At 39.4% G+C, this 15,516-nt stretch overlaps 1 protein-coding gene across 1 annotated transcript; it reads right to left on the reverse strand.

Annotated features, from left to right (window-relative positions):
- Positions 1-349: 349 nt before the first annotated feature.
- LOC145481129 (forkhead box protein L2-like) lies at positions 350-12,297 on the reverse strand. Its single transcript, XM_081459522.1, has 2 exons — positions 6,230-12,297; positions 350-4,529 (listed from the first exon to the last, which is right to left on the reverse strand). The coding sequence occupies exon 2, from the start codon at positions 4,481-4,483 to the stop codon at positions 3,599-3,601; it is 885 nt and encodes a 294-aa protein (XP_081315648.1). The 5' UTR covers positions 4,484-4,529; positions 6,230-12,297; the 3' UTR covers positions 350-3,598.
- Positions 12,298-15,516: the final 3,219 nt, after the last annotated feature.

The following is a 15,516-nucleotide window of genomic DNA, read 5'->3' on the forward strand; positions in this document are numbered from 1 at the left end:
TTGTCACCAAAAAGCTTTCGTAGAAATACTAACCCCTTTGTTTTAATTTAAAATAAAAATATATTGCCTTTACCGCCAATTTTTCTTGGTGAATTTTTATGGTATATTTAGATTGGGGAAAGAGGCAAAAAGCTCGCAAATTAATATATTGGTAAGCCTGGATTGTATACTTCTGGTGGTCGTCATAACAGGCAATTCAAAGGGTGTACACAAAAACACTTGAATCTTTCCCATGTTTTTAGAAGTGCACTCAGTGTTGTTAAAAGAGCTAAAAAATAAACCGTGAAAACTGCTCTTGTTTGCGCTAATATTCTCTGTTTTTTTTTTTTTTTTTTTATAAAGGATTGAAGAGGGTTTATCATCTGTTCTTTAAAGAATTAATGAAAAACTGTAATTGTGTTATTTTCTCAAGTGTTTCATTTGAGGCGATGGCTAACTCGACGATTCAAAATATCAGCCTCTTTAGAAGAAAAGGGGTGTTGAATTCAGAGACCACCTAGCCTCTGTAAAGCCGCTATAGCATAAACAACACGACAATAGTTTCGGCGAGGATTAAAAAGGGCCGGCACCTACAAGATCCGAAAAAAAAATGCTTACTCTTCCTTGCAGTATCAAACCATACAAGAAAATCATAGAATCGTGACAAGAATAGAGAACAAAGCTACGCTTGATCTTTAAGTTTAAATGCGGCGCGCTGTCCTTAATCAGAAAAAATAGCTTCCCTGCAAGTTCACAGGTGCTTTTAAAGTTATCGCTGATACCTTCTTTAAACAGACCGCGCGTGAATCGATAATCTATAACTGTGCAATACTGTGGGGTTGGGACCTTGCCATCGACGTATATCCATGGCCAGCTTTCCTAGCACAATTCCAAACCGAATGCTTGGTGTTCAAAGTTAATGAAGTTCGCCATGGAGGAGCATCCTTGGTTTGTTTATGTCCTGGGCAGATAAGGGAATGACTCGAAAAGAAAACCTGCGCGGTCGTGTTATATAACACTTAAATATGTCCTCTAACATAGGCAATGCAAAGAGCATTAAAGCCAGTTAACCCTGAAAAAGGTAAATAAACTTTATGCTGCCCTTTCCTCCTTACCGATCCTTGCAGTTTGCCCAGTTTTGTTCGAATATTGATAAATTTAAACAAAGCTTTGACAACGCTGCCGATGAAACAGAAAACAACCAACCCCTTGCTCAAACTTGGTCTGGACTATAAACAGGTTTGCAGCTGACCGAGCGTTAGTTTCGCATGGGGCTCGTTTAGCGGTTAAAAACATCGAATTTCCCTTTTGTCAGTGTCATTTCTTCTTCAATTTTCCTGCTAATGTGTTTAATTCTTAGAGATTTTAGCGTACGACGGTTTCAAGCCGCTCCTCACGCAGAGGAGGGCACCCCGCAGGGATTGTTTTATAGCAGCGCACCCTCTCGCATCCATGGAAATGTAATATATCTCTTTAATCAGAAACATTTCCTCTCCATTTCCTTGCAAGCGGAGTTGCAGTTTATCACAGCTGTTTCGGAAAGGCTTGGATCGGTAAAATTTCCCACCCTAGATATTTTTTAACTTTCCGTCACGCATCTAATATAAGAAAGAAATTTGCGGAAACAGCAAGTCAAAATAATGATCCACCTGTTAAGAAAAAAAAAATTATCGTTTTTAAAAAGTTCTTTTTCGGATAGTTCATGAGGACCAAATCATTTTTATACCATAACTTTTTTTAAGAAATGAATTCAGTCACGACAAGTAAAGTGTTTTCCACACGTGTCGTGCTTTGAGATCCTTTGTGAGATTTAGAAGGCCGCGCGACCATAAATGATGATTCTCTTATCTCGCCGAAATGCCTCGGGATATGTGGTTAATTTGAATACAAGAAGTCTTCGCCGGCTACTTTCATGCATTGCTTAGATTTCCACGCGTGTGAGAAATTTGGGCACGTCGAAAGTTTTTTTTTTGTTCATTGTTATTTCGGTAGAATAAAAACTGTGTTGTGTTTATCGGTACAGATCCGTGTACCGGAATGTAAATTTCATCGGGTAATTTACAATTTTTGACTTAAAAATCACGCGAAAAAAAGCAAGCGAAGGTCTCGCAATAACAACATTTAAAATTAAGTTAACAGTGTCAAATTTCGTGTCACTTCTGGGTGCGAAAGACCCTCACCTTGTCAGCGTTCTCGAATTTAATCGCTGACTATTTAACAGAAAGTTTGGTTAACAATAAGCGATGGAAAAAGCTTAATTCGATGTCAAAACACCATAAAGTTCAGCGATGGTTTATATTCCGAATAAAAACACGGCCCATAATAACAAACAGTTCCTTAGTTTCTCTCATATTTGCCTGCCCATTGGCGGTGCTGATTTGGATTAATAAACTGCGCTGCGAGACCAGAGTGGCAGACAGCAGAGACAACGATAAAGTAAATAGTGGGAGGATAATGGAACCAATGATAAATACTACAAGATCGGACAAATAATTTTCAGGTTACGGCCATGTAATCAGTGCAGTTCGACAGCTCAAACCACAGTCCAGTAGTGAAATCGCCTGCCGAGTTCAAGGGAAGCAGTAGGTGACGAAAGTGCCATGTAGCAATGTCCTTGATATCACCGTAAATCCGAATCTCGAATAAATCGTACGATCCTCAAGGATGCGAAGCCATCTTGATTGAGAAGCGTATAGGTTTCTGACCTAGTGACCCAAATTTCTTCAATGATTTTATTTACTACTTGGGCCGAGAACTTCACAATTTTGAGCGTCTAGAGACGCTCGATGGTGTTATCCCCATATTTACTCAAGGAAATCAAAACAGCCAGATATCCTGGTTAAGAGTTTATTTGCATTGAAGGCGTAGAAAAGACAGTGACACCGCCGCCTTAGCAAATAAATTATTGTCACAAAATTCATTTTCTTCCGTATTTCTTTGAACGTTTGAAACGGCTCCTGTACAACTGACAAGTTATCGCCCGTTCGTAGAATTATTCAAAATTAAAGTCAACAAATGCTAGAGGTACTCTCATAATTCTAAAATGGAAGGAATAGATCGACAAAATCCTTTTAGTTGAAAGTGTTCTGCAAATCGCAGATATGAAATGAAATTCTCTCCGCGGTAAAGAGATGGCGTTTGACGCCTGACACTGAAATAGAAAGCCTACGCTAATAACAACTCACTAAAGTGTAACTAATGCATTTACTAGCTCGTTACCTTACTGTATGGACTTTCATCATACGAAAACGTGCGAAATAAGAATAAATCGAAGAAAAAAATCATGTCTTCTTTTTTCTCTCTCTTCTGTATTGTAGATAATATATGATTTGGTACAATTCGATTTGTCTGTAGGTCAACTGTTGCCCTGGCTGGAATGCCCAGATACCATATCAAGGGGGCTTCTGATTTAATGATTAAAGTAAATATAATACTCAAATATTACATGAAATCTCTATTTGGAGTGTACATCTAAACTTTGTTAATCCCTTTTCTTTTTTTGTATTTAGTTTTTCTTTCTCCACTAGGATCCAAGAGTAATTCTTACGCGGCTTCATATAAATAAAATCTCTAGGTCGTAGAAACGTTTTGCAGTCATTAATCTCTCGCACACGTTCTTCTACGAACGTGGTTGAGCATCAAAGGTATGCTTGTCTGGTGGATTCCAGTATGGATTAGTAAAGTGGTGGCCGTGGACTGCGGCTGTATGATCAGTTTGTCTGCGACAGCCTACACTGGGCATTGCCACGGCTCCGTACCCACACTGGTTATTCACGGGGTTCTGGATTTGTGTAGAATACTGCGTACCTGTGTATGAGCTGACGGGGACTCCAACGGTTGATCCCATGTTCATGTAGGGTGCAACCGCATATCCTGGTGGAACTCTAGACGATTGCGGGTTGCACGGGTACGAAAGAGGGCCAGCAGGTTGAGCAGTTCGCCAGTTTCCCCCTGCTGCAGGTACACTCTGAACCGGGTTATATGCCGACCACTTTGGAGCGATGAAGTTTCCGTACGCTGCAGCGCGCGGATCTGTCAACATTCCGTTTGTGTGCTGCAATGTGGGCTGACGGTAGGGCCTCTTCATACGGCGCCGGCGCCTGTAGTTTCCTTTCTCAAACATGTCCTCGCAGGCTGGATCTAAGGTCCAGTAGTTACCTTTTCTCTCACCGCCGCCTTCTCGAGGCACTTTAATGAAGCACTCGTTGAGTGATAAATTGTGCCGTATGGAATTTTGCCACCCCTTCTTGTTCTTCTCGTAAAACGGAAACTTGCTGATAATGTACTGGTAAATTCCATTGAGGGTTAACCGCTTTTCGGAAGACTCTCGAATCGCCATCGCGATCAGCGCGACGTACGAGTACGGCGGCTTTACATTGGGATCTTTCGACGAGACTTCCTTACTTTCGGCTTTTTCGCTGTCGATTGGACTTGATCCACCGTCTTCCTTCTTCAGCTCCGGCTCGTAGCTGCTGAGTTGCTGCTCGTGGTTTGCCGAGGCCATTTTTCTTGTATTTGACAGAGTTAATTCTGAAGTGTTGGAGGCTGTTCTGTGGCAATAATATATAAATTAGAAATTCTAAAGACTGTTTGGTGTTTGTCTTGTCGATATGACATTTGATTGGCTCTTCTATTCATTATCTATCACTTTCTATAAATATCCTGACATCACGCTATCTTTTGTCCATCGAACCAATCATTATGCTCTTTACAAAGCGTCAATTGATTCATTTATTTGTCTGGTAGCAATGCGACCACCTACTCTGGCAGCTGCTAGTTGTCCGTTTAGGCCCTTAATTGTTTCTATCCATTCACTTTTATTATTTACACCAACTATGCCAAATTTCGTTTACCTTTCTATCAAACACTCACGAGTGTACAATTTTTAACTGCCTTGACTCCTGTTGTATATTTACACCCAAGGCGCGAAAATATTCTCCCGTTATCATCAAGGAGGAGCGAAAAGTGAAACGCTCTTCCCCACACCCATAGTTAACACCTGGTTCGCGACTATACCAATCAGAAAGAAGCAATCGGCAGATGAAGGGTATTGAAAGGCACAAAGCAATTCACATGTTGTCTGGCCCAAGTGCAGGCTATTTAGCTTTAATTATACGATGTAGATTTTATTTTTTATTATTACAAACTTCCCGCTGTGACTCTTTTTACGCGATAATGCTGCCCCACGCTGGGGTCCTGTACCATGCAAATGCGCTTTCCTCTTTCTGCGAAAACAACAGGACAAAAACACAAGACAGGAGCGCTTATTTCGCTCCACCTGTGCGCGGCCCAAGAGCCAGACAATCGAGCCGTGTTTGACAAGAACGCGCGAAACATTTCCAAATTAAGCGAGACAAGCGGACTTCCTTATCACTCAAAAGAACTGTCTTGATTAGAAATGTTCTGAATTGAGTCAACGGGTTTCGTTTAAAGCGATAGCGGCGCTTGTTGATAAGCCCAAATACTCATTTTCCCGCAGTCAAGAATGAGCTTAATATTATTATTTCCTTGGTTTTAATTACAGTTTAGAGTGACTGCAACGTCGTGAAACCCCCCTCAAAAGTAAATATTTCGCCGCTGAAACGTCTCTGAGGCTGATTACAGTATTTGCTGGTACTATTAAGGTTTGTGTACATTCCAAATGTTTATTCAAAAGAGTTGTTAAAGATTTATAATTCAGTGTAAACAAACAATTTCCAGTTTGTAAGGGGCATTTTCATTGAAGTTGACAACGAGAAGACGTCTAAATCTAGTGTAAGGATACACAAAGCTGTGTAAATGTTTCGGAGACATACCACGCTCTTGTTCACCGGAAATCTGCAGCTGCGGTTCTCCTATTTCTGGTTTAATCACAGAAAGATGGAATTCAAAGGTCATTTTCGTGTTGCAACACCAGATTCATCTCCTCTGAGCCTTATCAGATCGACGCAAATTGTTTGTCTTTGTAATTGTACGAGGAAAATACGATCCTGTCTCACAAATTTAAAATCTGACCTAAAGTGTGAGGCAAAAGCCGGCTTTGTTTTCTTCTGAAGGAAATAAAAAAATGACATAAAAAACAGCTGTGCCTTTTTTTTTTCTTGAATGACATTATCAAAAAGCACGCGAACTTCCTCGAAGAAATCATGCGACAACTCATTAAGTCAAGCAAAGGATGTTATATCTGGGCACTGAGTGAAATTCGATGGACACTGGATCACTGTTAACTCGATAAGTTTTTTTCGTAAAAACATGCTAAAGATTCAATTACCTTTTTCTTGTCTTTCAGCTTTCAGCTTAGGAGAATATCTTGCCCTATCTCGATGCGGCAAAATTTTCCGAAGCTAAGGCGATTCAAACCAATTTATTCCCGTCAGTTAACCTTGAGAAGAACCGGGAAGCTTTTGAAGAAGTAACTGGGGTCGCTCTGATATTTTCTCCACGGGTTGTGCTCCTACTGTCCTCGCTAGACATAATTGTTTCCAAGCACGAACACTCTGATTGGCCGTGCTTCAATTTATTGCCCTATTATTTACATCTGAAACAACAGTTGTCTTGTCTCGCGTGGGACTTAATTGAAATGTGCTTGAAGTAGAAGTTAGTGTATTAATGCGTGCTAAGTCGGATAAGTCAACACATCGCCGCTCTGCATACGCTTACGAAAGCACATCTTGTGAACTTATTTTCTCCGGTTTTTTTCCCACAATCCGGTCTTGAAAAGAATTGACAGAACTCCGCGGAAGTTTATCTGTTAACCTGCTGTTTGTGTTTACTGAACTAATCTAAATTTCACTACAGGACAGTGATTATATATTCGCAACGTTTATTGCATTTATGGTTTGTCAAGCCCTCCGAGTTGACAGATTTGCCCTTGGCGGGAACGTGATAATTAAGTGACAAGCGTGGGACTTGAATACGGTTTCGTGAAATCTTAGCTCGCTTTTAAAATTCCCGAACCATTATCTACTGGCAGAAATCGCTCTCTATGAGGTGAAAAAGACCTTGAGTGCTATTTTCGGCTTTTAGGCGGATTCGTTTGATCACAGGAAGCTTGTGAAATGTTTATGTATTTCCTTTGTTTTGGTTCCTCAATTGCCAATGTTATGGTTACTTAGGGGCTTGATTCAGAAACATTATTCCATGGACTTTGCAAGACCTCATTATTTCAATAACACCAAGGTAAAGATCAGGTGTTTGCTAAACGATTAATGAGCGCAAACCTCGAAATAGCCGCTGAATAATAGCATTTATATCGACGCCAATAACCGATGGACTGCGGTTGACACTGTTATCTATGTTTCTCGAAAGTTCAAATTAAATGTCAGTTAATCTTGTCTGTTGAGTACGGACTCGCTCACACGCAGGGATCTCGTAGACAAAACTGTTGAAAATAATGCCTGTTAAGCTTGTTTGTTTAGACAAGCAAATCATCATAGTGTCAGTCAACATGTTACTTTGTCTTTACCTTCGCTTATCAGCCGCCGTTAAACTCCATCCGTTTCTTAGAGCTTTTAAAACGTTCTGGCATTCCCCGAGGCTGTGTAATGAAAAGTTTCTCTTGTTTCGACCCCATCAATCACAAACGACCCCTGCCTAGAATCTGCTGAAATTGAGCCTCTTTACCATAGTGCATTGATCCAAAATCTCGTGACGACAGCATCGATAAATCCTAGCAACCCTTTTTGGCTATGTTTTCTTAACGTTGGAGTTCAAAGAGATTTGTCAATTGTCAGACCCACGTGTTTGTTCTGGCATATTTACATTTACAGCATTGTCCTTCAATCTTCGCGAACTCTGTCCAATATACTACAAAGACAAACTACGCTATAGGCTCTCTCTTGTTTTTTTCTCAGAAATTGATGTCAATTATTCGGGGGTCACGCCGTTTCGAAATCTCCATGTCTTTGAATATTAAACCACGGTCATAGTAAACACAGATCAGGTAGACCGTGGCGATCCATTGTTTCGACTGAAAACACGAATAATACTCCATCGACCGGTGGATGAATTGCAAATTGAATATTAATGGTGGTCGCTGTCTAACGAAAGCCAATGGGCACCTCAGCAAATAAGACTACAGTGCTTCTAAATTGTTTTGATAACTCTAATTCTGTCGTCAATAACCCGTGTAAATTGAAGCCTAAACAAAGAGTTTGTTTACAAACAGAATTTCCTGTATTTAAATACCTCCATTAACTTCCTCGAAAGAGAGGCATATAGTACATCGTTATAGTTTGCGCCAAATTTCCTATTTCATATTCGTATGAAACAGATGCATTTTTTGCGCTACCAAAGGCTGTTTAGTGATTTTTGTTTTCCTTAATCTTCAACTGCTTTGAGTTCTGGACAGCCCAGAGCTATGTACTGTTCATCCAGAGAACTCTCCAAATACCAAAAAGTTCCTTGTGGGTCTAATGTAAATTCTATCAAATCTTTCCGTTTCCATTTGAGTTGGTGCAATGAGACCTATGAATAGTGCCGATTCACTCGCGACTTTGCTGTCCTAACGAAACTTGTAAAACAGTAGATATGAAACTGATAATTCAGTGATAAACTCAGCGTGTTGATAGTTTCCGGAAATTGAACCTATGCTCTTTGGGGAAAAATTGGCTCCGTTATATAATTTACCGAGTACCTCACCTCGTCAGATATCGACGAAAGCGGAACGCACTCACCTTTGGAATGCCAAATCCAAGACTTGAGCCTCGTGGGAAAAGATTACTGGCTTCTCAATAGTTTCATTCAATAAATCCAACATAAGATAGCAATCAATTATTCACAGCTACTTGACTGAAGAAACGGCTTCTTCTCCAACAAAGTTCAAGGTCTCTCCGCCTAACAGTTAGTTATTAAATACCCGCCAATGAATAATGCCTGTGCCATCGGAGATGTGATTACACATTGTTGTAGGCGCGAACTTCCGACCTGCCAGTGTGTGTGCCAGTCACAAAAAAGACAATGACCTCACGGTTTGTATCGAGGCCCCACCAGGAGCAGGCAGTGTTTAAAGTCCCTCCCAAGTCCCTCCCAACCAATTACAGCTTATGTTATCTTTAGTAGTCTACGTCTAGGTCGAGGGGCTTTTTTACGATGTCACGCTGTTTTACCAGCATGTTGTAAGTCTCAATGGCCAGTGACACTACCACGCAATTCAATAAAGCAACTTTCCCTCATCATGGTGAGCTACCTCGAGTTCTTCTTTCACCGTTGCTAAACTCTTAGGTAAACACAACTCGAAACTGAACCTTTGGCAGAAAAAAATGACTCGACTTGGAACCAAGCATGCTTCCACTCGATTGCTATTGACTTTGTTTAGCATTCCAACCCTCTTCAACAATGTGGGTGATCCATTGTGTAATAACAAACTTTTCGAAGTTTAACGCACATTATCTGTTCTCTGTTTTTTTGTTATGTCGTCTTGTTTTGTTAACCTTGAAAATTGCTTTGAGTGATAGCTTTATCATTCCCCCGTGTAGAGGGTTTGTTAACTTATCTCCAACAAGGTGAGAACGAGGTGATGAGGGTTTGACTAATGTTTCATTTCCTTTACGTTATCTCTGTTGATAAGAGGTGGATCTCTGCTATCAGCAGTTGCAGTTTGTTTATACAGCGAGAGCTTATTTGTCAACAGGAATTTCAAGTGAAAATGGGAACATTCGTCCTACAAGGTCAGTACCTTAACGACCTATTTCCTGTAACAATAACCACAATTCAGGAATTTTTGGATGTGGCGTTGACACACGCCTTTCAAACGTTTGATAACTGTAATCTAGAAGTGGCTGCCTGCCATTTCAAACAATTGTAGACATCTTGTAGTCGTTTATTTTGGCTCCTATTTGTGTCTTTGTTGTTAGTTCCAGATTAAACCTATCTTATCGATCAGTGGTGTGATCAACTCATCTTTTTACTCCCAAGAGCGCCCAAGTTCAACTGGTCAAATATAGCATTCGGTGTATCGTTTCACCCAATAATGAAAAACGAATTGTGCCATATTTAATACTGCGAGGTAGCATCCACATTAATAGTCATTCATTGAGCTTTTATTCACAAGCTTACAAGTTGACGCGATGTCTAGCTCTGGGACCAGCACAATTAGAATTAGCTATCCGAGTTTCTTCCTTCGGCTAGATAAGAATAGCGTTCCGATAACAATGAGGTGCAGGTTTCGGTTGCACACTCCTCAAATGTCTTGCAAACTAAAATCAGGTATAGTTCATGGACCTCCTGTTCTCTGTTGAGGACAATGTTTTTGCAGCATTCAAAGTGCTCACGAGGTATTCTGTTTGCCTGGTAAAACAAATTGGTAAAACTGAAAAAACACTGAGAATCACTTATGCCTACTGTTCAAAACTCAAAGATTCTTGCTTTAAGTGCTTTGTGAACGCTAACTAATACGTGCACCAACTTTGCCATCAACTGAATTGCCTGGGCCCCTTGGAAGTTCCGGTCAAGATATGTAAGTTATGTAGGTGCACCTTTGACAACTTCTGACAACATTCCAGCCTCTTTGGGAATTCTATCACGTTCTCAGCAGAGATATGAAAATTGTTACATCGATCGCATAAGAGATTAAAATCACTGTCACTCATTAGCGCAAAGTGCTCTTCAAACAAAGAAACCTGTTGTTAGCTTTTGACTTATACAATGTCACATGACTAGGCATTTTGCCCATGTTATTGTCTTTTGTGTCGATAGAGGCGTTCCACGATTGTGGTCCTGAAATAGAAGAGTCGTGCAAATTTTTCCCACGGTAAAATTTCAATAGCTGGTACATGGAGCACAATTGAAAGGCTAAATTAAATTAACTTCATTTTCTACCATAAGCTATTCAGTGCTTCATAAAAGGAGTTAATTAAATTGCGCGAGCCAAGCCTTCGAGGTAAACTCGTTCACTTCAAACAAAAAATTGGGAGGCCAATAAAAGAACGCGTCTTAACTGTAGATCACGTCTTCGGTTTACGTTGCGGCTATTGAAGAAACAAAAGGCTGCTTTACTCAAACAATATGAAAAAAAGGGGCTCTCTAAATCCCTTCAATTTGAAACAGCTTGTTTTATCCATTATAATCCGCTGTTTCAATTTGAAACCTCAGCTTGTTTTTATCCGTTATAATCCATTGATTCCAACTTAGAATCGGAAATGCTACAAAAGCACACATGCTAATAAGGAAAGCAGCTGATTTGCTACCTAACAGGTGCGTTAGGTGGGCAATAGCCTTATTTGACTGCGCAATTTTACTATAGACGAGTCATTGTTCATAGAGCATTTCTGAGCACGCAACTCCCAGCTGTTGGCTCATTTATTTGTTTTTCGGTTCCTTTTTATGGTCTAGAAGTCAGCTGTCACTCCAGCAGTTGCGCTAGCAAGGGCAGTGAAATCACCAATGTTTATGTATCAATTATGGTAACCTTGTTTTGTCGCGTGGTTGCTGTTTTACCACTTGATTCAAACAAAGCTAGCAATGAATCATCAACGTTATGAGTTTTTTTTTCCTTAAAACTTCTTAGCAGCCCCCTCGCAAAATGAAATTGTAGTCCTTTCGAAAACATTTCGTTACGTTTTCAACTGATTTTACGCCCTTGTTTCGTCGCTAAATCTTGTGGTTTTATCACTATTACTCTGCCATTCATTCATTAAGGTTTCGTTATTTTTAACATCTTAGCACGGAAACTTGTGTTGGCCTTTGTGTGTGACGAAGCACCATTATTACTTTGCAGCTATTAATACTGTTACTCGTAAACTTCAGCGTTTGTCAGCCACGTTTTTCATCCTTAATTGACAACAATATCTTATTACTAGGTGAAGTGCCTTCTAAATCATTAATTAGTTCATGAACAGCAAATCCATGAAACCAAGCGACTGGTAGACACATGCCCGAAGCCAATGGATTTGCGAATTATCACGTTTGTTATGATTTCAAGATACGTCATTCAGTAAATAATTTTTTGCCCGCGGTCTACTATCAGAGGCGCTCTGGACCGGCCGGCGAAACGTATTTCCTTGTTGATTTACAACTACAAATTGTTCACCTTCATTTTGATAATGCGATCACAATACCCAAAGTCCCCGTGTTCATTATCTTTTTTGTCACCGACCGGTTTAAACTTCAAGGCATAATGCTTCTATTTGTTCGCATTTATCAGGGTAAATGGATAATCGGGTGATATAATGGTTTCGCTTGTCCAAGATTAACTCAGCGGATGTTTCTTATGAGTTAAAGTTGCAGCATTAGACGGATTAGAATGTTTGATAACAACGAGAGTTTTTCTCAAATATTTCTTGTTAGGGCCTAGGGTAGATTAAACTGTTTTACAATATATGGGAGTAAATAGAATCCGCAACGGGAAAATATCTTCACTCTATTTACTTTTAAAAAATAAACAATCTAAATTGCAGGCAAATAATAACTTAAACTTGCAAGCAAACATGGGCAATTTTATAAATACCTTCCCCTAACTACGAAAACTTACCTAAGACGTCTCCTTTGCTTGTACTTCACTAGCGAGAAGGCAAGCAGAAGTGACAGATGAATAGGCACTCTCCCTCCTTAAATCAAAGTTGATTAAATATTTATACTTTTGAAATATTTGATATCGTTTTAAAGGTATTTTATTTGTACAAACATTCATGTAATATTCACATGCTTTCACCGCATCTTCCCATGGCTTACGTAAACATAATACAAAATTAACCTCGAATGCGGGGATTCTTTTCAAATTGATTTTCTCCTTTTTTCTGAGGATAATGGTCGACGTTAAATTTGTTTCATTTCATACACTTGTTTGTCATGAGAGTAAGGAAGAATTCATTCCGTTCGAATGCGCTCTTCCAGGGTGGTTTTCGTTGTAACTCCACATCAAATTTCATATTGTCAAGCATTGGGTTGGATTGTTGCGAAATCGAAAACTCTAACTTTGATTAAGTCGGCCGGCTTTTCGTGCACCTATGGAAAAGTACCTGTTTGTTTCAAGCTGTGTTTTTTCCATGTGGAGGGCTATTAGCTGCCTTTGTTAATAATCTTACCTGGCTGTTGGGCAAGACTCGTATACCTTCCGAATCGGTGTAGAACTTTTAGCCCGACTTTGTGTTGTCTTCTGAAGACGTTTGTACTTTTTAACCGCAAACAACAGAGACAACTATTACTTTTCGCGTATTTCCCGCTGAGAAAAGCAAAGTGCAACTCGAAAGTTGGTCAGTTGTTTATATTTCCTATTTGGTCCATCTCGTGGTTTTTTCACAGTGTATACAATATTAATTTGCTTTCTGTCTACTGGTGTCTGTTTCTCAGAAGCCCTTTTATCGTCACGATTAGACCTTTATTTTCTGTTAAACTTTGTGACTTCAGCTATTTTCTCGCCTTGAATTTTCTCGCTTGAATCATCACTGCATCTATCAACGTTCAGCTGTTATCAGTTTTCGTAATACAAATGCATAATTTTCAAATTTTATGGTTGTTTAATCCAAAAATTATAGAATCTAAATAAATCCATTGCTCGTGACAAATGGTTTATGTTTCTGGCTTTCCTCAGGAGGTATAATTATGGTTTAGGATTTATATATTTTTATAACTTGTTTTTTCTAAACTTACTACCTATCAAACATCACTGCTGAAGGCGAAGCGGTTTGTCGTGCTTAGTAATGTATTTCCTTTGCCGTGAGGTTTTGAAGACCATCCATTTACGATCTTCTATAATGGCGCAGTCGAACTTCCAGCCTTTATACAGTTATGTCAAGAGCCATAACTGACCTGTTGTTTTTCATCGATCTCAAAATTTGGACGAATTCTGTGAAAACAATCGCAGTTTAGTTTTCATCGAGAACCTCAAGTTTACTCCTAACTTATAACATTTGTGTAATCAAAGGAGATATTGCCAAATTGATTGTTTTCAAAACTTCTGCTGCTAAATTTAAATGCAATTAAACTACTGGAGATCGCGTTTAGACTAAACTCAGCAGTTCTCAACATAACTCGATGTCTTCAGTAATCAGTTTATGTTCGATGGCTCAGTACAAAAATTAAGCGGCAGTGTGGTTCCAACTTTTCAAAGGTAAGTGGATACAATCTTAAGAATGATCACCTGACGATTCCGTTTTCCTTCTTCGTCGGCCTTTCTATCGTTATGTTAAGCGGTAACTGAGTACCGAATGCTGCTTACGCGCTCTATCCGTTGTTATTTCACAAATGAAACCTCTCATGATTACAATAAAATGCCATTGCGCGATATGTCCCGACTGATGGATGTTCTTCGAATGTTTTGAGTAGGATTACGCGGGTAGTCCTTAAGAAATAAGAGATATGGCTTGTAGCTTTATCTTGTTCTAAGAGGAGTTGAGTTTTTCAATACTACAGTCTTGTCAGAAATGATTTACAGACATTGTACATTCAACCAGATTTATATTGTTACTGCGTACATTTTCAATACTATCACAGAAAGCCCTTTTCTCCATACAAGTGCGTGAGTTTAAATCCTGTCCTGGGTCTAACCCACTCATTTTATCAAACTTTATTCCGTTGTATTGTTTTGATTTGAAGAAAAGAGAATGTTTTGAAAACTATCGTCGTAACCTGTCCATTGTATTACCATTTCCACAATGTTTTGTTTTCGCTGTAAGAATAACTGAACAGGAAAGGCATGCAACTTTTATAGCTAACGTGCTCTCGAAAGGAAAGAACTGAACATTGGCCAATTTTATCTCTTGGCAATCGCAAATTTCTGCGAATCCAAACAAGTTTCTTATCTTGGCTACCGATTGCTTTTTTTAACACAAACATTTAGAATGTGTTCACTTTTGTGTTTTATAAATTTCTTTTCTCAAGACACAACATATGCAAGGTTTATCCAGTGGTCTGGGTTCTTGTTCTGTTCTTTTGCCATAAATTACATTTCTTTGATCACATTTTCAATATTGACCGCCTGCCAAACTTCCAATTTTTGAAATCATGTTAGCTGAAATAAGACTCGCTATTGATGTTTACTTAGTTCTTCGATGTTCAATTTGACAACCCCAAATTAATCCAAACACTAAATGAAAACTAGCAAATATTTTACGTCAAGTGGTTACATCTTTGTTGTGGGCTAAAGGTATGTCCGTTTTGCTGATACTGGAATAGCGTCTTTTTTAACTCAGCCAAGTTTGAACTGAAAATGAGCTTTTAGATGTAGGTGGGGTCAGACCTTATTCTGTCAGAGGGCCTTGGCATTCTTCATTCAAAATCACTGGGCGTTTGTCGCGATTAGGATCTTAACATCAACTGTTACAGCGATTTGAAACTGTTTAGTTTCAAAATATTTCGACTACTTTTTCCGATAGATAAGCATTTTTCGCTTAGCGCATAAAGGGAAACCTAGAATGTTCTTAATTTGTCAGGCGAGTGACCAATATTCTTGTCAGCTCACTAACACCTTTTAGGGCAATGAATTATTGCGTTGCTTTTTGTCGTATTTTCCCGGATAAAATTTAGGTGAGGTCTCTCTTCCCGCATTCCATTTAGGACTGGCTAGCGTGGTCTCTTCTGATTATTGCTCGTATTTTGCGAGACACTTTGATTACGTACCCA

Source organism: Orbicella franksi, chromosome 3 (assembly GCF_964199315.1).
Source record: "Orbicella franksi chromosome 3, jaOrbFran1.1, whole genome shotgun sequence".
Classification (NCBI taxonomy): domain Eukaryota; kingdom Metazoa; phylum Cnidaria; class Anthozoa; order Scleractinia; family Merulinidae; genus Orbicella; species Orbicella franksi.